The 26,440-nt window shown below is 38.7% G+C and overlaps 1 protein-coding gene across 5 annotated transcripts in view; it reads left to right on the top strand.

Moving 5' to 3' along the window:
• STRN (striatin) overlaps positions 1–26,440 on the top strand; it is a 131,045-nt gene that overhangs the window by 15,299 nt on the left and 89,306 nt on the right. For all 5 annotated transcript variants that reach the window (XR_002732433.3, XM_023216354.3, XM_023216353.3 and 2 more), the window contains exon 2: positions 24,840–24,943. Coding sequence is in view for 4 of the 5 variants with exons in the window: in XM_023216354.3 (XP_023072122.2) it covers positions 24,840–24,943 (104 nt within the window). In the remaining variant the exon portion in view is untranslated. The remainder of the gene's footprint in view (positions 1–24,839; positions 24,944–26,440) is intronic.

Genomic DNA, 26,440 nt, shown 5'->3' with positions numbered 1-26,440 from the left:
TGCCAACATTAATAATAATTTCATTTATTGACATTTTCTGTGTGCCAGGTACAGTTTTAAGTGCTTTACATCTACAGTCTATTTTAATCTTTGTAAAACTGTGTGTGGTAGATATTAATCATTCCCAAATGGATAGGTGAGAAATTTGGGAAGAAAGGTTAAATAATTTGCTGTAGAAAAGAGCTCAGTGATGGGTCTGGGCATGGTAAGTAGGAGGAGATATTTTGGCTTTTTTTTTTCTCTCATGCTTCAGGGTCACTGTGCAGGGCTGGAATGTTTTCTTTCCCCCTTGTTTGCCTAGTAAATTTCTAATCATCTTTCAATATTCCATTAATTCTGGGGAACCTGTCTGACTTCCAGGCACAAGGAAGCTTCGTGCTTCCCTGACAGCTTGTATTATAAAGCAGAAGCATTGTTATCCAGCACCATCCAGACTGGTGGTTGATCAGTTAATTGGAAAAGATGTCAAAATAGTATCTTAAACAATTTGTTTTAGGTTAACAGTATATAGATGTATAGTCCTTTCCCAGTGTAAGACAGGCCTACCCACCCTTCACATTTTTGTTTCTTAAAATTAGAATGCTATTTCAAGTTTTGTATTGTCATTCTTGAATAAGCCACAATTGTGTGTGTGTATGTGTGTGTATTTTTGGGATGAAATTGTTCCACCTTACATCGTCAGATGTTAGAATCTTGGAAGGAGTGCCGCATAACCTAGATCCTTTGCACAGGCAGTTCACAGTAGGGTCCACGCTCCTGTGAGAATCTAATGTTGCCTCTGATCTTATAGGAGGCGGAGCTCAGGCGGTAATGCTGGCTTGCCTGCTGCTCACCTCCTGCTGTGCCACCCAGTTCCTAACAGGCTATGGACCCATATCGGTCAGTGGCCCAGGGGTTGGGAACCCCTGTCCTATCTCATACTTGGTATATTTGTTTCATAGTAGACTCTGAGTCACCTAAGGGCGTTTTTATTTCTCTAAGGCCAGTAGAGTGACTGGCACATAGTAGCTGCCTAACAAGTGGTTCTTAAATGAATGAATCATATATTAGGTTACACTGTTACTCAATATGTATTAACGTGTCTATATATGTATATCTTGTCTGTCAGCTAAATCCTGTCCTTAAGGGCAGTACCTGCTTTTCAGACATCTTTGATATTTACCATGTTTGCTACAAATTTAGTGAATGTACAGTATATATTGGTTTTAGGGGAGCAGTGTGTCTGTCCCTTTTGCTGCTTGCTAGTTCTGCCTTATGACTTCCACTGGAAAGAGCTTTTTAGTGCAAATAGTGTCTGCATTTTATTGTATAAAGCATTGCCTGGGCCATACCAAATCATTTTGAGAGAGGTCATTTCAGGGATGCCACAGGCTTCATAATTGCTACTTGATGCTAGTTGTAGCAAATTGCGCTTGGGTTTTGGTAGTTATGAGTATAGTGTTGTCTCCTTCCACCCCTCTTGTGTGTTAATCACTGACTGCCAGGAAATGTCTTTGGCATAACATCCTAAAAAGTTTTTATCAGCAGGGCCCTGTAACAGTTTTTTCCTTTTCTAAAGCCTATGCCCTCACATTTTTTACAAGTGTCTTATTCCTTCTAAATTGAGAACTAATTGAATATTTTTTCCTTGTAGATAAATCTTATTTTAAATATCTGGTTATCATTACTTTGCATTCTCCTTTTCTGATTTTGTTTATATGTTACATTACCAATGTCTTACGATACTTAAATTTTTCGAACTCTGCTTTTTAAAATAAATAATATAAATGCCTCAATTATCTGGAACTTAGACTGAAACCCTGTAATCTTATCTTGAGTCTGCTTCCTCTCAAAAAACTTAGATTTAGCTTTTCAGATGCTTATAGCTAGCCAAGTAAGTGAGAACAAACACAAAGAGGCTAAAATACGCAAGTTCCAGAGTTGCCAAAGCTTCATATAAAATGTGTCATTGTGGAATTTAAAAAATTCTATGCTTTTTCATCAAGGTTTTTGGTTGGGGCATTAGACACTTCCTGAAATCTGGCATTCTCCTAGGCACTGGGGATACCATAGAGAAGAGGCAGATATGGTCTCAGCTCACATGGAACATATAATCAAGCAGTAATTCTTAACCTTGGACAGACTTGAGTCCATTATGCCAATGGTCTTCTCCACTTTGCCATGCCATTTTAGTTTTCCCTAATTCAAAACCACTCCTGTAATCCTAGCACTTTGGGAGGCCAAGGCAGGCAGATCACCTGAGGTCAGGAGTTCGAGACCAGCCTGGCCAACACGTTGAAACCTCATCTCTACTAAAAATACAAACATTAGCTGGGTGTGGTGGCGTGGGCCTGTAATCCCAGCTACTCAGGAGGCTGAGGCAGGTGAATCACTTGAACTTGAGAGATGGAGGTTGTAGTGAGCCAAGATTGTGCCACTGCACTCCAGCCTGGGTGATAGAGTGATACTCAGTCTCAAAAAAAAAAAAAAAAAAAAAAAACCCAACTGACCAGTAACAACAAAAGAAACCCCTTTCTCAGCTCCCTTATCTGTTAGTACTGCCATCGTATCCCTCATTCTCCTTCTCTGAATTTCTCTGAACAACCACATTTACTACCTTCAGTTTTTTACTAGTCTCATCTTTCTCTCTGTTCCTTTGCTGTCTTTCTTTTTCTGTTTTTGATTACTCATTTCTCAATCTCTTGTGTTCTCGCTTCTGATCCTCTATTCAGATAATTGATTACCAAATTACATATTTTTTTCAGCAGTTACTCTTTGACGTCCTCCCACTCTACCTAATTACTTTTCTTTGGATAATTTACAAAATTATCTCTCTAATTAGTCTTGATACTTTTTTGCAGTTAAAAGTTTACATGTCCAGTTTTTGCTAATGTCTTCATCTGGATGACCTACTATAACTTGAAACTCAATCATCCTTTCTAAAATCCTTTTCCCAAACCTAGTTGGCCCTTTTCCTTAGATCTAGCCCCCAGTTTACCCTTTCTAGAAACCTAGCCTCAGCTTTCACTCAACCTTTCACTTTCTTATAGTCACTCTTCTAGCCATGTTGTAAAATATGTAGTTTAAAATCCATGTTTGATCATTTAATTCCTAATACTACTTCTTCCATGGTTACCTCATCACCTCATAACGGGGTGACTGAAGTGGAAGTCTTCCCGAAGATTTCACTTCTGGATTCTCCCTTGACCAAAGTAGTTTACATAGTATTGCCTCCCAAGCTTCTAAAAATTGATTTGTTCAACACATTCTTTTTATTTTTTATTTTTGCCTGTTATAGGTTTTAAATCTCTCCATGATTAGACTGTTTATATTTCCTACATATTAGAGCACAGTCATGAATTACTTAACAACAGGGGTATGTTCTGAGAAATACATAATGAGACAATTTCATTTTTGTGTAAACATCGTAGAGTGTACTTACACAACCCTAAATGGTATAGCCTGCTACATACCTAGGCTATATGGCATAGCCTATTGCTCCTAGCCTGCAAACCTGTATAGCATGTTACTATATGGAATACTGTAGGCAGATGTAACACAATGATGAATATTTGCGTATCTAAACATATCCAGGCCCTAAACGTAGAGAAGGTATAACCTTATGGTTATGGTTATGGGACTACCATCATGTATATGTGGTTCATCATTGACTGAAATGTTGTTGTTCAACACATGACTGTACTCTTTCTAAACCAAAATAGTGTTATCTTGCTTTGTACATAAATCATACCTGCTTTTTCTGTCATTGCTCAAAAGGTTTATTCTGGAATGTCCTTTTACCACCTTGTAGATTTATATATTCTTTATTCAAATTTAGCTCAAGTCCCATTTCCAACACTAAGATTTTTGGATACCCTCAGCTTTTAGTGATGTTTCTTTTTTAGTACTTGTTTTGTCATTTGGCACTTAGGGTGTGCTACTTTATACTGTTTTTTACTAGCTTCTTATGAATCTGTTCAGTCAATTTAACAAATATTTGTTGAGCTCTACTACATGCCAGTAACTGTTCTAGGAATTGGGGATATAGCAGTCAACAGCACAGAGAATCTCATCTCTTTAGCAACTTCCTCTGTACCTTTAAAAACAATTATCTCCAATACCTATCACAGTATATGTTGTTAATGATGTTAAAATTGTGTCCAAATTAACAGGTGGCCAAATTTAACATTGAAGTCCAAATTTCTTGGCTAATAATGCAGGTAAAAAAAATAGATCACACACTTTGGCTGATCAGAATACACTGGTAACTGGCTGGATGCAGTAGATCATGCCTGTAATCCCAGCGCTTTGAGAGGCCGAGGTAGGCGGATCACCTGAGGTCAGGAGTTTGAGACCAGCCTGGCCAACATGGTGAAACCCGTCTCTGCTAAAATACAAAAATTAGCCAGGTGTGGTGGCACATGCCTGTAATCCCAGCTACTTAGGAGGCTGAGGCAGGAGAATCACTTGAATCTGGGAGGCGGAGGTTGCAGTGAGCCCAGATCACACCACTTTATTCCAGCCTGGGTGACAGATTAAGAGTCTGTCACAAAAAAAAAAAAAAAATAGAGTACACTGGTAACTGTAGAGGAGAGGATGATCATTCTACAGGATGAGGGGAAATGTTTTAGAAGATGGTTATTTTGTTTTTGATTTAATAATTAATTTTTTAAAAATTAGCCAAAGTAATACTGCCTTGGAAGACGTTACTTTAACTGCATACCCTTCGTGTCCCATGAAAAGGAGACAAATAAGCAGAATGCAAATAAATAAATATAAATATTTTTAAAAAATACTTATTATATTGGGATCAGTACTTACCTCAATTTTCCACATGTCATCTTTAGTTCCATATCATCACAGAATGTTAAACTCTTTAATTTGTAGTTGAGGGAACTGAGGTTGCTCAGAAAAGTTAAGTAACTATAATAAGGTTGCATATATTTGTGAGAGAACCAGGAGTAGGAATTTCCCAACTGCCACTCAGTACTTTCTCTGTCAAAGGACATTGAATTTTTGTAGAACATAGTTCAGTGATTATATATATATTTATAAAATATATAAAAATAATATATATGTTCCCAAGTTGTCAAGAAAAATTAGATTATATTCACTGGGTCTTTTTTTTGTAATAAAGGTAGGAATTTGTAGGTTCTTGAGATTTAATATACTTAGTGGTTAAATGATTTAATTTATTTTGAATATTTTTACATATATCTAGCATTTTATAGTATTTACTTTGTGATGTCTTTTGTTTTCAGACTGAATAAAAACATTGACATTTCGATTTAATTTTGTATATTTTTAGCAGGAAGTGAATATTGATAGTTGAAATTCAGGTAGTTATTAGTAAAGGTTTGTTTTACTAAAACTTACCCTTCCTAGTTAAGGAATTTATTTATATTGACTTTTTTTTTTTTTTTTTTTTGAGAGGGAGTCTCACTCTGTGGCCCAGGCTGGAGTGCAGTGGCTGGATCTCAGCTCACTGCAAGCTCCGCCTCCCGGGTTCACGCCATTCTCCTGCCTCAGCCTCCCGAGTAGCTGGGACTACAGGCGCCTGCCACCACGCCCTGCTAATTTTTTGTATTTTTTTTTTAGTAGAGATGGGGTTTCACTGTGTTAGCCAGGATGGTCTTGATCTCCTGACCTCGTGATCCGTCCGTCTCGGCCTCCCAAAGTGCTGGAATTACAGGCTTGAGCCACCGCGCCCGGCCTATATTGACTTTTTAAAAAATGTTTTTGTGGCCAGGCGTGGTGACTTATGCCTGTAATCCCAGCACTTTGGGAGGCCGAGGCGGGCGGATCATGAATTCGGGAGATGGAGACCTTCCTGGCTAACATGGTGAAACCCCGTCTCTACTAAAAATACAAAAAATTGGCCGGATGTGGTGGCATGCACCTGTAGTCCGAGCTACTCTGGAGGCTGAGGCAGGAGAATCGCTTGAACCTGGGAGGTGGAGGTTGCAGTGAGCCGAAATTGTGCCACTGCACTCCAGCCTGGGTGACAGAGCTAGAATCCGTCTCAAAAAAAAAAAAAAGTTTGGTATAATGTGAATTAGGGAAAGATTTGGAACATGGATCATTGACTAGAAACTATCAACTTTTTTACAAAAAAGAAACAGTTTTAGTTATTATTTGGAATTGAGTTAAATTTAGATTTTTAGAAGCTGTCTAAATTTTACATTAGAAGAAATGATTTAATGAAAATAAGAATACATGTATATACAAAAACACAGGATGCACAGAAACATATAAAGTGGCAAGTACCCCCAGCCTCTCTCCATTCCTTTTTACAAACCTACTGTTTAGAGATAAATTCTATTAACAATTTAGTGTATATCAGATTTTGTGTATACACACACACACGTGGGATCTTTACGGGACTTGCGTTTACCTTGGTAATAATTGGGATGTTTACATTTCAAGTCTTCTCAAACAGGATTTTTCTTAATTCCTTAAGTAGAGACATCCTATACTTAAATACCTAGGAATAAAGTAAAGAATTTATAGGTTTTATTACTAGTGTGAGTGGGATCTTTTTTCTGTTTTGTCTCTAACTGGTTATTTCCAACACATGAGAAAGCTCTGCTTCTGTGTGCAAAGTCGTTTGGTCACCTTGCAGAAATATTTCGTTCTTCCTCTTCTTTTTTTTTTCTTTCTCATGTTTGGATGTTTTAGGTAGAAAAAAAATCAACTGGAAATATTTCCGATATTTATACCTCTCTTTTTCTAGTATTTTCCGGTATTTATACCTCTCTTTTAATAGTACTGGCTATTAACTCTAGAGCTTTGTATCATGATGGTCATGCTACAGGGTTTTTCCTTAAAAAAAAAAAAGTTTATTTTAAAGGTACATGAAAAGTGTGTAAAAGTGTAGTATTTATTGTTTTCTAGGAATTACTATGTGGCATGTTAAAAATGTTTCTAGTTTTCTGAGAGATGTTAACACTAATAGATGTTGAATTTTGTGAATTGATTTTTTGCATCTAAGATAATGTGTGTTTTTTCTCATTTAACCAACTAATGAAATAAAGTTGGTTCTGCAGTATTTTTCTTTTGATATACTGCTGTATTTGCTTTGTTAATATTTTATTTAGGATTTTTACTTCTGCATTCTTCTTTTTTTTTTTTTTTTTAAGACAGAGTCTTGCACTGTCACCCGGGCTGGAGTGTGGGTGCGATCTTGGCTTACTGCAACCTCTGCCTCCCAGTTCAAGTGATTTTCTTGCCTCAGCCTCCTGAGTAGCTGGGATTACAGGCGCATGCCACCACACCCAGCTGATTTTTTGTATTTTTAGTAGAGATGGGGTTTCCTTATGTTAGCCAGGCTGGTCTCAAACTCCTGACCTCATGATCCGCCTGCCTTGGCCTCCCAAAGTGCTGGGATTACAGGCGTGAGCCACCATGCCTGGTCTCTGCATTCTTAAGTATAAAGTCATTATGTATTTTTGATAATGTTATTTTGAACTCAGGTACACAGAATTAAGTTCTCCTAGTTAGACATTGTTTGGTGTGCACATGGTCCCTCTGTTTAATTTACTTATCCATTTTTATCTCCATTCCTCTCATATTTATTTCTTTTTTTAAAAAAAATCTTTATAAAATATTATTGTTTTTCTACACTTTTTTTGTTTATAAAAATCAAATTGTACCTTTTTTCTCTCTTTTTTAAAAGATCCAGCTGTGATATTTCATATATATTAAATCCATTACTTTTAATCATTTGAGATTTTCTTTGACATATTACTAAATATTGGAATTGCTGGTTTGTTGGCTGTGTATACACTTGATTTGACTAAGTACGGCACATTGCTTTCCAGAATGACTGCTCTGGTCTATGTTCCCATTTCAGTATGTGATCCCATATTGCTGCTAACACTTGGCATTATCTAGCATTCTACTTCTTGCTAGTCTGATACGTTTAAAGTTGTTTCTCCTACTTATATTAATTTGCATTTCTCTGATTATGACTGAATTTAAACATCTCTTCCATAGTGTGTTAGCCTTTTGGGTTTCCTCTCTGAACTGCTTGTTTTTATCCTTTGTATTCCATCTAAGGAACATGGAATGTTTTTCTGTCCATTTATTGAAGTCCTCTGCTATGTATATTTACAAGTGGGAACAGTTTTCTTTTTTTGTTCTACAATTTATTTTTGGCAATTTTTCAGGTTAGTGTTACAGTTTTAACAGAAAACAATGATAATTTTATTAAAGATAAGGTCTATATTTGTAAGTTAAATGAAGTCATTGGAATTTGTGTTTATACTAGGAACATTACTTAAAATAACAGACATTGGCTTATGTAATGGATTTAATCTTTAAAATATTTTCTTTGTCTTATTATCTTACACATTATTTTGTTTGTATGCACACAAACTTTAATTGTTTATATGAGATTACCAAATATCCTGAAAACTCTTGGAACTGCAGCCATATATTTCCTCCTGCCTGTAAGGAGTGTCCACCTTGATGGTAAAATCAACAATGTGTGATCTTAGATATCAATCTTTCCTTCTTTATAACCTTTTTTCATTATATCTACATTGCTTTTGTATATTAAGACAAAAACAACTTAATACAAATTTAACTCTAGCATCTATATTTTCAACTGTCTGTTAGTGTTATATATTTGTTTTAAATACGAATTTTTTGTTTGTTTTTTTGGGGCAGCGTTTCGCTCTCGTTGCCCAGGCTGGAGTGCAATGGCGTGATCTTGGCTCACTGAAACCTCCACTTCCTGAGTTCAAGCGATTCTCCTGCCCTAGCCTCCCAAGTAGCTGGGATTATAGGCGCCTGCCACAACGCCCACCTAATTTTTTTGTATTTTTAGTAGAAACAGGATTTCACCATGTTGACCAGGCTGGTCTTGAACTCCTGACCTTAGGTGATCCACCCACCTCTGCCTCCCAAAGTGCTAGGATTACAGCCGTGAGCCACTGTGCTCAGCCAAGTTTGTTTTATTTTAACTGTTTTGTTTTTTTTTGAGACAGAGTCTTACTCTGTCTCCCACGCTGGAGTGCAGTGGTATGATCTTGGCTCACTGCAACCTCCGCCTCCCAGGTTCAAGTGATTCTCCTGCCTCAGCCTCCCCAGTAGCTGGGACTACAGGTGCATGAGTCCACGCCCGGCTAATTTTTTGTAGTTTTAGTAGAGACTGGGTTTCACCGTTTTAGCCAGGATGGTCTTGATCTCCTGACCTTGTGATCCGCCCGCCTCGGCCTCCCAAAGTGCTGGGATTACAGGTGTGAGCCGCTGTGCCTGGCCTGTTTTAACTGTTTTATGTCTTCTGTTTTTGTGTGACAATGAAATGAGTTAATAAATATAATACTTAGAACAGTGTAACATAAGAGCTTCATGAAAGTTTTTATTAATCTTATATATTTTAACATATATATAATTGTAGTCCCTGTACTTAGTTTTAATAATTGTATAACCAAAATAGATGTTTTTGCTTATCTTTCTGTCACTTCATACAAGAAAGTTCAGAAGGGAATTCAGCAGTTGTTCATGCTGATTACCTCTGGGGAATGGGATGAGGTTAAAGAGGTGGATGTCTCAGTTTTTGCTTTATATGTTTATGTACAGTTTTTTTTTTTCTTCTATGTTACATTTTTAATGACTAACAAGAATTTAAAAAATCAGTCTGAACTTTCTTTTTGAGCATTGGGGTGGTTTTTTGGTAGGGCAGTAATATATGGCAGAATAGTATTAATAATAATCATCAAAGAAGCATACATTAAAGCAATATGTATTTCTATTAATTAAAAAAAAAAAAAAATGGACCGGGCACAGTGGCTCACACCTGTAATCCCAGCACTTGGGGAGGCCAAGTCGGGTGAATCACTTGAGGTCGGGAGTTCGAGACCAGCCTGGCCAACGTGGTGAAACCCTGTCTTTACCAAAAATTCAAGAATTAGTCGGGTGTGGTGGCGCATGCCTGTAATCCCAGCTTCTCAGAAGACTGAGTCACAAGAATTGCTTGAACCCAGAAGAAGGAGGTTGCAGTGAGCTGAGATCACACCCCTGCACTCCAGCCTAGGCAACAAAGCAAGACTCCATCTCAAAAAAAAAAAAAAAAAAAAATTGATGCTAACACCCAGTACTGGGGGAGATAGATATGTTAGAACTGTACCCTCATACCTTGTTCATGGTGTTGTCAATTGGTCAGTATCTATTAAGAGATATGAAAGTTATATTTTACCTGTTGATCCCACTTATGGTAGTCTATCCCTGGAAAATCTTTTTAAAAAGCATTAAAATTCTATATGTATCAAGAGCAGTGTTGGCAAATGATTTTGTAATAGGGAAAAATTACAAACAAACTAAATATCCAATTATAGTGGAATGAATATCAGGAATGCTTTTGACTGCTGGTAAACCCTTTTAACGGTGACTTAACAAGTAGAGGTGATATTTTTCTCATTTTTACATGAGAAAAATATGGGTAGTCTAGGACTGGTGCAGTGGCTCAGCAATGACGTAAAGAAACTAGGTTTTTTTCTTTCTCATCTGCTATCCTTCATTGCCATTGTCCTTTTTGTTACGTTATAAGATTGCTATAGCTACAGACATTAAGACCACAGTGAAAAGCAACAAAAAGGTTTGTTTGGGTTATTTTTGGAGTAAGTCTCCTTTGTCAGTGAGTGATAAGCCGGAAGTGTCTTCTCCCCATCCCCAGCAGACATACATGTGTCACTCATTGGTCACATAGCCATGTTTGGCCACAGTAGAATCTAAGAAAACAGGTCCTTGGCGTTCCAGATTCTGTATTGGGAGGCTACAAGTTAGAAGGGGCTTGGGAATATGTATTTCGAATAGCCAGCCCACAACATCTACCACAATGGTTAAGTAAGTTATGGTAAATCAACTTGAAGACTTGTAATACAACCAATAAAAATGATAGTATAAAAATAATAGAGAGGGTCGGGTATGGTGGCTCACGCCTGTAATCCCAGCACTTTGGGAGGCCGAGGTTATGGGGATCACCTGAGGTCAGGAGTTTGAGACCAGTCTGGCCAACATGACAAAACCCGTCTCTGCTAAAAATACAAAAAAAAAAAAAAAAATTAGCTGGGTGGGGTGGCGGGCGCCTGTAATCCCAACTACTTGGGAGGCTGAAGCAGGAGAATTGCTTGAACCTGGGAGGCAGAGGTTGCTGTGAGCCGAGATCATGCCGTTGCACTCCAGCCTGGGTGACAAGAATGAGACTCCATCTCAAAAAAAAAAAAAAAAACAATGTTTACATAAGAAAATAAGTTATAAAATTTTGCACCATGATTCTGTTCATGTTGAGAAATGCATTGAAAGGCAAATTCAAAGGAAATAATTCAGATGGTAAAAATAGAAGCTAAAATAAAGCATGCCATTTAACAGCTTTGAGCATTACTTTTTTATGGGTTGGAGAGGGATGTGAAGAAAGAGGCTGCTAGTGTTCTTGGGTTGTATTTTCCAAGGCAAAATGACCAAATAATAGAGTCTGCACATAGCTTTATAGTCCCCTTTTGCAGACTAGATTGAACTAATTTGCATTGCCACCAACAATATATAAATCTTTATATGTAATTCATCTAATATCTGTACTTCATCTGCCTGCGAACATTGGGTTTTATCTTTTTAATTTACTTTCTTTGTTTTGTTTTGTTTTGAGACAGAATCTCACCTCTGTTGCTCAGGTTGGAGTGCAGTGGCAGGATCAACTGCTCACTGCAGCCTCAGCCTCCCTGGACTCAGGTCATCCTCCCACCTCAGCCTCCCTAAGTAGCTGGAACTACAGGCATGTGCTACCATGTTCAGCTAATTTTTGTATTTTTTGTAGAGAAGAGGTTTGGCCATGTTGTTCCAGGCAGCCCTCAAACTCGATCTCCAGCAGTCCACCTGCCTTGGCCTCCCAAAGTGCTGGGATTACAGGCGTGGGCCATTGTGCCCAGCCTAATTTACTTTTTTTAAGACAAAAACATTTTCAAATTTACAGGAAAGCTTCAAGAGGAATACAGTAAACTTTTTACTCAGCTTTACCAACTATTCATATTTTCAACTGTGATAATTTGTATTTTTTATTACTAATTAGACTCTACAGTTTTCCATGTGATGATTCATCTATATATATTCTCATGGTTCTTCATCAATCTCCTGCCATTTGTTTCTGAGTAGAATCTGGTTATTTTGTTTATTAATATTGACTAGTATTCACCTTTTAAGAAGGTAGCCTTTTTAAAATTATTTCTCTTACATTTTTTCTATTTTCCTTTGAAGTACATCTTATATAAAATGCCTCATTTGAATATGTTTACTACATATATCTTAACTCTGATTATAATCTTCATTTCTTCACTAATCAGAAAGGGTTATACTATTTCTACAAGAATGCAAAAAGTACTTTAAAAATTAAACCATCGGTATTTTATGTGGATTATAAGTTCAATGAAAAATTGGACTATGTCTATGGTGGAAATATGACCCAAACGCTTAAAGTTTTGGTACATGGTAGGTACTCAGTAAATGAATGAATGGATTTTATTACAGTATATTGGTTAGAATATGAATGGATTCAAGTTCTTTCCAGAATCATTCCTTTTTGTCCTAATAAATACTGTATCATGATCTTTTCCTACCTAGTATTATATTACTTCTGATTTAATATACTTTTAGTTGTTACACTATTTTGAATCACTTTTTGAAACCTGTTTTATTTACTTTTGTTCTGTTCAGCAAATGCTTACAGAATAGTGATTTTGTGTCAGAAACTACTTCCACTATTAAGTGGCAAAATGAACTTTAAAAAGACTAGATGCTGGCTGGCTGGGCACAGTGGCTCATGCCTGTAATCCTAGGACTTTGGGAGGCTGAGGTGGGAGGATTGCTTGAACTCAGGAGTTTGAGACCAGTCTGGGCAGCATACTGAGGCCCTGTCACTGCCAAAAAAAAAAGAAACAATAGATGCTGAATTTTGCTGAATACCTTTTTTGAATCTATTTTTGATTCCTACCTCATGTTACTGCTGTGAAGAATTAAGATACATAATGTGAATAAGATAGGTATATAAAAGTGCTTTGTGAGCCACAGTAGGAAAGCTAGATGTTATCATCACTTCTAATTAATGTACCTGAGATAAGGTATGGTGTATAATATATTAGGCAATTGGTCTGTAAAAGCAACAGGAGATACCTGAGTGGCTTCGGAAAAATAATGTCAGTACAGTGTACCCCTATGCAGTACTTTGATTAAAACAAAAAACAGGCCAGGTGCGGTGGCTCACGCCTGTAATCCCAGCACTTTGAGAGGCTAAGGCGGGGGAATCACGAGGTCAGGAGATCAAGAGCATCCTGGCCAACATGGTGAAATCCTGTCTCTACTAAAAATACAAAAAAAAAAAAAAAAATTAGCCGGGTGTAGGGGCATGTGCCTGTAATCCCAGCTACTGGGGAGGCTGAGGCAGGAGAATCACTTGAACCAGCAAGTTGGAGGTTGCAGTGAGCCGAGCTCACACCACTGCACTCCAGCCTGGCGACAGAGCAAGACTCAGTCTCAAAACAAAACAAAACGAAACAAAAACCAAACAACTTGACACACTTAGAAAATGAAGGTTTGTGCTATTGGTTTCCTTTTATTTTAGAAAAATAAAGCATTGTTTAAATGTTTCTTGCAAGTACAAATGTAATTTAAATTAATAAATGTTCAAAGATACCTGTAATTAAATTTCATTCAGCAGACATATATTATGTCTAATAGAGAACTTGCTGAGTAAGAGATAAAGGATGATTACATAAACAGTCATAAAATTGTCAGTAAGAGTCCTAAAGGTCAGTGATAGGACAATAGTTAAAAGATATCAAATAATTATTTATTCTTAAATATTAAACAGGATGTTAATAGTTTTAATAACTTTGAAGTTTGACAACACCATAAAAACATTACAGACCACTTTTATTTATGAAAATACATGCAAATAGCAAACACCAGCTAGGCTTAAACCTGCTACTTAATTACCCAGTAAGTGACAAAGCTGGAATTCAAACCAGATTTGAGCTGTACTAGTACTACCCTCGAAAAGGGTTCCTGGCCGGGCACGGTGGCTCAAGCCTGTAATCCCAGCACTTTGGGAGGCTGAGACAGGCAGATCACAAGGTCAGGAGATCGAGACCATCCTGGCTAACATGGTGAAACCCCGTCTCCACTAAAAAATACAAAAAACTAACCGGGCGAGGTGGCGGGCGCCTGTAGTCCCAGCTACTTGGGAGGCTGAGGCAGGAGAATGGCGTGAACCTGGGAGGCGGAGCTTGCAGTGAGCCAAGATTGTGCCACTGCACTCCAGCCTGGGCAACACAGCAAGACTCCGTCTCAAAAAAAAAAAAAAAGAAAAGGGTTCCTTACACTCAGGTTTCCTTAATTTCTTAAACTCTTTTTTTTTTTTTTTTAATTGAGACAGAGTCTTGCTCTGTTGCCCAGGCTGGAATTCAGTGACATGATCTTGGCTCACTGCAACCTCTGCCTCCCAGATTCAAGCAATTCTCGTGCCTCAGCCTACCAAGTAGCTGGGATTACAGGTGTGCATCACCACACTTGGCTAATTTTTGTGCTTTCAGTAGAGGTGGTGTTTCGCCATGTCGGCCAGGCTGGTCTTGAACTCCTGACCTCAGGTGATCCGCCCACCTCGGCCTCCCAGGATGCTGATATTACTAGTGTGAGCCACCATGCCCAGCCAATTTCTTAAACTTTTGATTATACTAAATATGTTCCTTCTGCATGATAACACTGTTTTTATAAAATTAATCTCTTAAAATACTTTAAAATTCAAAATATACTTTTTAGATTCTTTAAGATACTCATTGCCGTGTTCATGGCTTTAGATGTGTGATCATAGCCTATTTGTTTTTCATTGACTTATTTTCATATTTCTTTGCCTTTTTCCCCCTACTTTTTCTTACAGCACTATTTACTAGTAATGAAATAATTTTAAAGAATACACTTTTTCTTCCTCCTGCTAACTGTTAAGAGAATGTTTTATAACCACTCTCATAGCTTGTAAGTTTCTTTTCTAAACTACCTTTTCAGGATACATATTTATTAACTTGCTTTCAAATGAATATGGTCATGTCTATGCAGCAAGTTTCTTTTCCTTTTCTTTCTTCCTTCCTTCTCTTCTTTTTTTTCTTTTTATTTTCTTTCTTTTTTAAGGCAAGATTTCGCTCTGTAGCCCAGGTTGAAGTGCAGTTGTACAAACATGACTCACTGTAGCCTCAACCTGTCTGGCTCAAGTGATCCTTCCACTTCAGCCTCCCTGCCAAGTAGCTGGGACTACAGGTGTGCACCACCATGCTCCACTAACTTAGTTTTTTATAGACATGGAGTCCCAGTGTGTTGCCCAGGCTAGTCTTGAACTCCTGGACTCAAGCCATCTTCCTGCCTTGACCTCCCAAAGTGATAAGATTACAGGCTTGAGCCATTATGCCTGACCTCTTTTTTCCTTCCTTCCTTCCTTCCTTCCGTCCGTCCGTCCGTCTTGCTCTTGTTGCCCAGGCTGGGGTACAGTGGCATGATCTTGGCTCACCGCAACCTCCGCTTCCCGAGTTCATGTGATTTTCCTGCCTCACCCTCCCGAGTAGCTGGGATTACAGGCATGCGCCACCACGCCCAGCTAATTTTGTATTTTTTAGTAGAGACGGGGTTTCTCCATGTTGGTCAAGCTGATCTTGAACTCCCGACCTCAGGTGATCCGCCCGTCTTGGCCTCCTAAGGTGCTGGGATTACAGGCGTGAGCCACCCGTTCCCGGCCCTCTTTTTCTTTTTAACTGAGCTTATTTTTCTCTTCCCCAGCTTGTGTCTGGAATCCTTTACGCTCAGGTTGGAGCATTTGCTAAATTAGTTCAGTGATTTTTGATGGTGGGGTATAGAACATTTCTGTTCTCTTTCTCGTTAAGAGCTGCCATTTTCTTAGTGCTTACATTTTTCTTTCTTTGTGGGGGCAGAGGGCATTTTACATCAATAGATTTAGTTTTTTTTCTTTTTTGAGATGGAATTTTGCTCTGTTACCCAGGCTGGAGTGCAGTGGTGTGATCTCTGCTCACTGCAAGCTCCACCTCCCAGGTTCTCGCCATTCTCCTGCCTCAACCTCCCAAGTAGCTGGGACTATAGGTGCCCGCCACCACACCCAGCTTTTTTTTGTTTGTTTTTTTTGTAGCGATGGGGTTTCGCTGTGTTAGTTAGGATGGTCTCGATCTCCTGACTTCATGATCCACCTGCCTCAGCCTCCCAAAGTGCTGGGATTACAAGGTTGAGCCACCGTGCCCAGCCTAGTTTTTTTTCTTAAACTGTTTAGAGTGATTGCCTTTTAACAAATGCTTGGCTGGGCATGGCGGCACACACCTGTGGGCCCTGTTTCTTGAGAGGCTGAATGAAGCAGGAGAATCGTCTGAGTCTAGGAGGTCAAGACTACAGTGAGCTATGATTGTGCCATTGCTCTCCAACCCTGTCTCAAAAAAACTTCCAAAGACAAATGCTTGGTGTTAGGCTACACTGATGCTTTTAACCTCTAGATTGGGCTTCTAGCTTCTCCATTGCCTTAACAAAGTATCTTCTGGGTAGCTCTTAAAACAGTGGTAAGCATGAATGTTAAATCTATGAATGTCATACTGTCTCATACTGTAAATCTGCAGAATTCCTCCCTTGATTGATACCTTATTCTCTCTTTTCTTCTACATATGTGTATATGTACATATACAGTTATCCTTCGATGTCTGTAGGGGATTGGTTCCAGAAACTCCTCCCCCCAATGCAAAGAACTGTGGATGCTCAAGTTCCAATTTTCTTATATAAGGTGGCGTAGTATATGCATGTAAACTATGTACACCCTCCCATATACTTTAAATCATCTCTAGATTATTTATAATACCTAATGTAAATGCTGTGTTATACTATATTTTTAAAATTTTCTATTTATTGTATTGTTTATTGAATGTTTTTGATAGATGGTTGAATCTGCAGATAGAACACATGGATATGAAGGGCTAACTGCATGTATGTCTGTGTGTGTGTGTGTGTGTGTGTGTGTGTGTGTGTGTAAATTTTTAAAAAATGGAATTTCTAGTCCTTTGAGCAAACATTAGGAACATTTATAAAGAGTTGAAAGATAGGAAGATGTGCTGAGGGAATTTAACTGACTGATTCGAGTTCTGAGGTAGCCTTTGGGATCTCAGAAAACCTACTGATGTACATTTATTTATATGCTGCCATAAGGTGACAGTGTGGGTGTAATTAATTTAGTGCTTTAAATGAGAATTTGGGTAATTGAGGGTTTTCTGTACACAGAAATCTGTATTTGTAATCTTACATTTAGGGATGGAGAGATTGCTTTTGAAAGAATATACCACTGTCTCCTATAGCATTTCAGAGGTAAAATGTTATCTAGAAGGATCACTTGAGCCCAGGAGTTCAAGGCTATAGTGAACTATGATCATGCCACTGCACTTCTAACCTGGCAACAGAGAGAGACCCTCATCTCTAAAAAACATAAAATGAAATGTGTCTTTATTTTCAATATAATCCATCAGTTCACATCTTATCTTTTTTTGAAATGTAACGAGATAAATAAAATGGTACAGTATTTTATTTATTAGGGAATAATAATTCAGGAGACTCACTAGTTTGTTAAAGTGTAAAACTAGGCCGGGTGTGGTGGCTCACGCCTGTAATCCCAGCACTTTGGGAGGCTGAGGCGGGCGGATCACCTGAGGTCAGGAGTTCGAGACCAGCCTGGCCAGCATGGTGAAACCCCGTCTCTACTAAAAATACAAAAATTAGCCAGACACAGTGGCAGGCGCCTGTAATCCCGGCTACTTTGGAGGCTGACATAGTAGAATTGCTTGAACCCGGGAGGCAGAGGTTGCAGTGAGCCGAGATTGCGCCCCTGTTGTCCAGCCTAGATGACAGAGCGAGACTCTGTCTCACAAAAAAATAAATAAATAAATAAATAAATAAATAAATAAATAAAACTAGCTGTAGAGTAAATACCAGACTAGAATACAGTTTTTAGGCCTGGTGCAGTGGCTCTTGCATGTAGTTCCAGCACTTTGGGAGGCCAAGGTGAGAGGATTGCTTGAGGCTAGGCAACAGCCTGGCAACATAGGAAGACCCTGTCTCTACCAAAAAAAAATTAAAATTAGCTGCGTGTGGTGGTGTGCGCCTATAGTCCCAGCTACTTGGGAGGCTGAGGCAGGAGAATTGCTTGAGTTCAGGATTTTGAGGCTGTGGTGAGCTATGATTGCACTCCAGCCTAGGCAACAGAGCGAGACCCTGTCCCAAATAAACAAACAAATACATGAATAAGCAAGCAAGCAATTTTTAAGTTGAACATCAGTTCTGTACTTGACTCCAGAGTTAAATAGGCATCCAGTTGCTTTTTGTGTGTGTGTTTTTTTTTTTTTTTTGAGACGGAGTCTTGCTCTGTGGCCCGGGCTGGAGTGCAGTGGCCAGATCTCAGCTCACTGCAAGCTCCGCCTCCCACGTTTACGCCATTCTCCTGCCTCAGCCTCCCGTGTCGCTGGGACTACAGATGCCCGCCACCACGCCCAGCTAGTTTTTTGTATTTTTTAGTAGAGATGGGGTTTCACCGTGTTAGCCAGGATGGCCTCGATCTCCTGACCTCGTGATCCGCCCGTCTCGGCCTCCCAAAGTGCTGGGATTATAGGCTTGAGCCACCACGCCCGGCCGCTTTTTGTGTTTATTTTTATATTGACTGCTTTTGCCTGCAGCTGTGTTTCTGGTTCTAAGTAAATATAACATATGCTGCTGGTACACATATATCTTAGGCAGCATATGTTTCAACCACTGGATTGTTAGCTCTGTTTTGTTTTGTCACTACTTTAGTCCCAGTGCCAATAACTGCCTAGAATAAAATAGGTGTTTAGTTAATATTGTTAAATGAACAAATACGAATATTTGACTGTATTACTTGAATCCTCATTTATTAATACTGCACTATCTTTTCTTAGCTGTTTTTGTGAACATATGTGTGCTGGTCCTGTACCCTAACTAGATTGGAAGTACATTGTGGGTAGAAACTTGGTTTTATTTGTTTTTCCTATATTCTCCTTTACAACAGTTTAGACCTTGATGGGAAGTAGGTATTTCCCAAACATGTGATTGAACTGAAATATATTGGTAGATTTTATTTTTTCAGGAGACTGCTAAAAGTATAGTCATAAATAAGGAATTTGGAAGAGAATCAAAAAGCTAGTATGTACTCGTCTGTCAACTTGAAGGCCTGTATAAGACTCCATATTTCTGTGGAGTAAAAAGGTAGGGTTCTGGGGCTGGACGTGGTAGCTGACACCTGTAATCCCAACACTTTGGGGAAAAAAAGAGGTAGGGTTCTGGTACTGTTCTTTGCTTCTTTTTTTTTTTTTTTTTTTTTTTTTCCGAGTTTTGCTCTGTCGCTCAGGCTGGAGTGCAGTGGCATGATCTCAGCTCATCACAACCTCTACCTCTCAGGTTCAAGCAGTTCTCCTGCCTTAGCCTCCCGAGTAGCTGGGATTACAGACGCTTGCCACCACACCTGGCTCATTTTTTAATATTTTTAGTAGAGACGGGGGTTTTACCATGTTGGCCAGGCTGGTTTCGAACTCCTGATCTCAAGTGATCCGCCCGCCTCAGCCTCTCGAAGTGCTAGGATTACAGGCGTGAGCCACCACGCCTGACTTCTGGGACTGTTCTTTTCCTTGCTCCTCAACAGACTGTTTCCTGCTTTGTGTTTTGTTTTGTTTTGCTTTGTTTTTTGTTTTTGGCCTTCTAACTGTGTTACAAATGGTTTAAGTTCGTGATTCTCCAAGTGTGGTCCCAGATCAGCAGCATTATCACCTGGGTACTTACTAGAAATGGAAATTCTTGGGCCCCACTCCAGACCTACTGAATGAGCAACTCTGAGGTTAGAACCCAAAAAAATTATGTTTTAACAAGTCATCTGGGTGATTCTGATGGTAAAGCTCGGTGTCACCAAATGATAATGACACTTTTTTTTTTTTTTTTTCCCGAGATGGAGTGTCTCTCTGTCACCCAGTCTGGAGTGCAGTGGCGTGATCTTGGCTCACTGCAACTTCACCTCCCAGGTTCAAGCAATTCTCCTGTCTTGGCCTCCTGAGTAGCTGGGACTACAGGCGCACGCCACCATGCCTGGCTAATTTTTGTATTTTTAGTAGAGATGGGGTTTCATCATACTGGTCAGGCTGGTCTCAAACTCCTGACCTCAGGTGATCCACCTGCCTTGGTCTCCCAAAGTGCTGGGATTACAAGCGTGAGCCACAGTGCCCAGCCTGATAATGATACTCTCTTTAAGAGAGAGGAGAGGGCTGGAGGCAGTGATTATGTGCCAGAGAAAACTAGCAGCCTAGATTTAAGAGCATAATATAATCCAAAGCTTTTCAGAGGGAATAGTTATAGTTTATAGAAGACATTAAGACATAAAGCAGATTATTGAAACTTCATTGTGCACTGTAACCATATAATTGACTTTTACTTATATATTTCCTCTTTTACTTTGAAGTTTGTGTTCATATCGAAAGATGAGAACCTTAATCAAGTTTTATAATATTTTATTTTAGATTTTTGTAAAAGTGAGTGCTCTTTATGTTCCATAGCAAGTAACAAGTAACTGAAAAGCTACTGAAAGGTGTCCAACCCAAGAATTTTGTGTATTTTTAATTTTGAATATACTTCTCAGTGATTTCAATTTTGAATCCTAGCCCTTTTAAATTTAGTTTAAAATGGCTTCAATAAGACTGGGCGCGGTGGCTCACGCTTGTAATCCCAGCACTTTGGGAGGCCGAGGTGGGTGGATCACAAGGTCAGGAGTTTGAGAACAGCCTGACCAACATGGTAAAACCCTGTCTCTACTAAAAATACAAAAATTAGCTGGGCATGATGGTGCATGCCTGTGATCCCAGCTGCTCAGGAGGCTAAGGCAGGAGAATTACCTCGACCCCGGGAGGCTGAAGTTGCAGTGAGCCGAGATCACGCCACTGCACTCCAGCCTGGGCAACAGAGACTCCGTCTCAAAACAAAAGAAAGGGGGGGAGGGGCTTTAATAAATTTAGTGGTACATTTTAAATATTTTAATTGTTTATTATATATTATGCATGCAGATAAACCTGTTTAGATATAGAAGATTTATATTCCTATTTACATATATCCTTTTGACAAATTAGAATTGAAAATAATATAAAAATAAATTTTCTTTTTGTCATGCAGACTTAAATAGTAAAATATCTACCTACTATTATTTGTATCTTTTTTGTTTATAATGGTTAGGAAGTGAATATCTGATTTTCTATACTGTGAAAAACATGTATAAAGTATGGAAGTTCAACATTCATTTTCCTTGAAGATAATTCCAAAGTTTTCTTCTCCAGAAATATATGCTGTTATCATTAGGTTTAGTTGTACAGATAAATGGCAGTATGATGATTTGTAATTTTTAAAATATATTTGATTCATAACCCTTTTTATTTTTTTAAGATGGAGTCTCACTGTGTCACCCAGGCTGGAGTGCAGTGGTGCGATCTCTGCTCACTGCAACCTCTGCCTCCCAGGTTTGAGCGATTCTTCTGTCTCAGCCTTCCGAGTAGCTGGGAATACAGGTGCCTACCACCATGCCTGGCTAATTTTTATATGTTTAGTGGAGACAAGGTTTCACCATGTTGACCAGGCTGTTATTGAACTCCTGACCTCAGGTGATCCCCCTGCCTCAGCCTCCCAAAGTTCTGGGATTACAGGTGTGAGCCACTGTGTCCAACCTATTTTCCTTTTTTTTTTTTTAACCTTTTTTCCTTCCCTTTTTTTCTTCCTTTCACTGTTTTTGTCTTTTATGTCTCTCACCCTCGCCCTTCCTTTTCAATGAACTCAATTCAAAGAGCAATATACTGCCATATCTGGAGAAGTTTTAGCTGGATTTTAATCTTTATTGTTAAAGGGTAAGAATTTATACCAATTACTGTGTTTTCGACTGAGTTTGTTTTACAGAAGGAATTCTTTTTTTAAATAGGAATGTGTTTTAAGACTTTTTGTTTATAAGTTTCGTAGAGAAAAAAAGGTAAAAGATTGACATTATTCTCATACTCTTTTACTCTTTTCTCAAAGGTCTTGGTTCAGGTCCTAATTTTCTTTCAATTATAGTCATAATTTATTTAACCGGTCCCCTTCAGATGGTCATTTGGGTTGTATACATATTCTTGTCTGTGTTTTATCAGTCATGTATTATATAATTTCACATATGTGCAAATATATATTTGAAGGATAACGTTCTAAAATTGCTGAGTTAAAGGGTATATGCATTTACAAACTTGACATATTGCCAGTTGTCTCTATAAAGTGGAACTGGTTTATACCATCACAGCTAGTATATAAATGTCTCTTTTCTACCACATTATTAAATTACTGAACTTTATCCGTTTGATGGAAAAGGAGGAATCTGATTGTAGTTTATTTTTTATATTTTTAATTTTTTTATGAGATGTCTTGGTATGTTGGCCAGGGTGGTCTCAAACTCCTAGCTTCAAGCAGTCCTCTCACCTCAGTCTCCCAAAGTTCTGGGATTACAGGCATTAGCTACCATGCCTGGCCCTGATTACCCTGTCCACCCCCCCCCCCTTTTTTTTTTATTTTGAGACAGGGTCTCACTCTGTCACCCGTGTTGGAGGGTGGTGGTGTGATCACTGCACCCTCAAGACTGCTCACTGCAGCCTTGGCCTCCTGGACTCAGGTGATCCTCCTGCCTCAGTCTCCCAAGTAGCTGGGACCAAAGACACATGCCACCGTGCCTGGCTGAGTTTTTAAATTATTTGTAGGGACGTGGTCTCGCTATGTTGCACAGGCTAGGCTCAAACTCCTGACTCAAGTTATCCTCCTGCCTTGGCCTCCCAAAGTGCTGTGATTACAGGGCTGAGCCACTGTGCCCAGCCTCTGATTATACTTTTAATTGTAATTTCTCTTATGCTCGAAGTTGAACATGTACAGTAATGACTTTAGAGTATTATAGGCTGAAGTTTCAGAATCATCCAGGACCAATGAGGGTAGCAGAAAGACAAAACTAGCCGAGGAGTACAGTAAAGACTTTAGAGTATTATAGGCTGAAGTTTCAGAATCATCCAGGACCACTGAGGGTACAGAAATACAAAACTAGCCAAGGAGTATCGAGAGGACAAAATTGATAATTGATATTGTTATTACTTTCAATGTTTGATTGCATTGATTAGCTTGAATTATCTTCAATTCAGAGCATGTTTGGCCTGACAAGTTGGGCTGTCATTTCCTTTTGACAAGACTTTCATTTTTATCAGCTTTAAATGCATGTATCATTACAATTCTGGTTAGGTAACATAATTATCCCATTGCAGAATGTGTAATTTCAAAAGAGTATTGTGGATATTTGATGCTTCTCCTCAGAAAACAATTGAATTGTTTTCAGACCACTTTTATTTCAGTAAGATAAATGTAAACTAAGTTTGAATGAGATTTAAGTTTAATGGCTCACTTGCTAAACCTGAGTTGGACAATCCTCGCAGTTCCTTACGGATGTGGCAAGGTCATCCTTAAATGTAAAGTTACTGCTTACTTAATGGAAAGTACTGTAGATACATAAATAACATTGTTACCTGTCTTAGTGGGTCAGTATAATAGACAGGGGGTGGTGGTACATGTGAGAATAGTGAAATATATAGCTAGTTTTGAGGCCCTTATGACTTTTAAGAGGTATTATGAGTCACTTTAACAAATTAGTGTTTGTGACATAGTTTCAGTTTCTTATTGGAAAGATAGTATTTCAATTATAAATGTTCTTTTAATATTCTGGAGGGCTACTCTTTCCTAGCCCCTCTGTTTTACTGACTTTAAAAGTTGTTTACAGTTTGTTTCATATTCAAATATAGGGTTTTAGTGATTCCTTGGGGTGGGAGGCAGGAATAGGCAGAAGGCCTTGTCTCTGATTTTCCTTTTCCCAACTTTCACTTTCTTTTTTCTGTGGATTACATTCCAAGGTGAGTGAGGAAAAGGGTGGGGATTGAGAAAAGGGAGCAATTTATTGTTTGCTGGGGAGGTCCAAAATAAAGTCATTTAAGGAATCTGTCATAAAATTTAAATATATGATGAAGCTTGTGCAAGGGGATTATAAGAACTAGTTTTACTTTAACCCTCTCTGGTTTATAAAAAAGAAATCCTGTTGATGGCAAAAAGACAAACACATTAGCCAACTGTACTGTACACCTTGCATTTGTTTGCATTAATATTAGTTGTTTTATTTTATTTTTTGAGATGGAGTCTCACTCTGTTACCCAGAATGGAGTACAGTGGCATGATCTCGGCTCACTGTAACCCCCGCCTTCCGGGTTCAAGCAGTTCTCCTGCCTCAGCCTCCCAAGTAGCTGAGATTACAGGTGCCACCAGGCCTGGCTAATTTTTGTATTTTTAGTAGAGACGGGATTTCACCATGTTGGCCAGGCTGGTCTTGAACTCTTGACCTCAAGTGAGCCGCCTGCCTCAGCCTCCCAAAGTGCTGGGATTACAGGTGTGAGCCACCACACCCAGCAATATTAGTTGTTTTAGATTGTAGACTCTTAAATGATATGGACTATGTGTTGTAAAATCCCTAGCCTGTAGTAAAATGCATTTGGATGTCCCTACCGCCCTATTTAACCTAAGTCCTTTTTCCCCCTTGCAGTCAGTGCATTTTTATATTTGTACATACTTTGTGAGAAATAGGTAAAGGAAATTTTTTTGCATCTAATTGTTCTAACTTCCTAAAGTTCTTTACTGAGTTAAAATAATTTTTTTTTTTTTTTTGGTCTAAACTGAATTTTGTCTGTCTTTCCCCTACTCAGGCCCAGATTGCCTTCCTACAGGGAGAAAGGAAGGGCCAAGAAAATTTGAAGAAGGATCTTGTGAGGAGGATCAAAATGTTGGAATATGCTCTTAAACAGGAAAGGTAATTCAGTAAAATGAAAAGTGGTGTTCTTTTTTTTTTGTTTGTTTTTGAGATGGAGTTTCGCTGTTGTTGCCCAGGCTGGAGTGCAATGGTGTGATCTCAGCTCACCGCAACCTCCGCCTCCTGGTTTTAAGCAGTTCTCCTGCCTCAGCCTCCCCAGTAGCTGGGATTACAGGCATGCGCCACCACACCGAGCTAATTTTGTATATTTAATAGAGATGGGATTTCTCCATGTTGGTCAGGCTGGTCTTGAACTCCTGACCTCAGGTGATCTGCCCACCTTGGGTCTCCTAAAGTGCTGGGATTACAAGTGTGAGCCGCTGGGCCGGGCAAAAATGGTAGTCTCTTAAATGTTGGAATAATTTTTTCATCATTCCTAAAATAAATTTAAATGTTAATAATACTGCTTGGATTCAGGAGTATCTGTAGTAAACATTTGTATGAATGGTTGTAATATGTTAATTTTATGAATAGTTTAATAATGATCAAAAAACTGATTTGTATGATTTTTTAAAAATTAGCAACATGTTTTTCCTACTCTGCCTGTTTTGAAGAAACAGATGTGCTCCCTGAACTGTCAATATCCATTCATTTTAAAGTTGAAATCGTTTCTGATTTTTAAACGAAATTTCTATAATGTTTACTCTTTTTCCTGTCATTTAATATTACTCAATTTGATGTATTTTCTTTAGAAAAAAATTGTTCCAGCAGACTATGTTAAGATTCTATATAGATTTTTTTTTTTTTTTTGGAGATAGAGTCCCGATCTGTTGCCCAGGCTGGAGTGCGGTGGTGCAATCTTGGCTCACTGCAAGCTCCACCTCCTGGCTTCACACCATTCTCCTGCCTCAGCCTCCCACGTAGCTGGGACTACAGGCGCCCGCCACCACACCCAGCTAATTTTTTGTGTTTTTAGTAGAAACGGGGTTTCACCATGTTAGCCAGGATGGTCTTGATCTTCTGACCTCGTGATCCACCCATCTCAGCCTCCCAGAGTGCTGGGATTACAGGCGTAAGCCACCGTGCCCAGCCTATAGACTTTTTGTGTGTGTGTTTTGTTCCTTTGCTGTGTGCCGTTACAATCTCTCCAGAAGCTTATCTTACCTTTCTATTTTGCTAGTGTCTAAGATACTCAAGTAACTAAATTTGGGTCACAAGTAAAGGAAAATAGGTCATGCGTGAGAGTTTTGGAAGTTATATGAGCTATTTATTTGCTTTAATGAATGGGCCTTGGATTTTTTTGTCAACAATCTGAGCCAGTTCATTTTTTTAGGTAACTGAGTATGTATAGGTAATATTGGAATTATCTCTTTTGCTACTTTTTTGCTTTATTTTTAATGATGCTTGTTTTGTTTTTCTCTTTTTCAAGTTGGTGAATGGGATATTTGCAATAAAATAGCATTTAGATACAATTGGCTAAATAGATGATATTTATGAATAATGAGAAACAGATAAAATTTTATTGAACTTGTGTTCCTCATCATGTAGAATCTTTAA

This window comes from Piliocolobus tephrosceles, chromosome 15 (assembly GCF_002776525.5).
Source record: "Piliocolobus tephrosceles isolate RC106 chromosome 15, ASM277652v3, whole genome shotgun sequence".
Classification (NCBI taxonomy): Eukaryota; Metazoa; Chordata; class Mammalia; order Primates; family Cercopithecidae; genus Piliocolobus; species Piliocolobus tephrosceles.
Note: the sequence above shows the minus strand (reverse complement) of the source record. Positions and strands in the feature narration are given on the sequence as shown.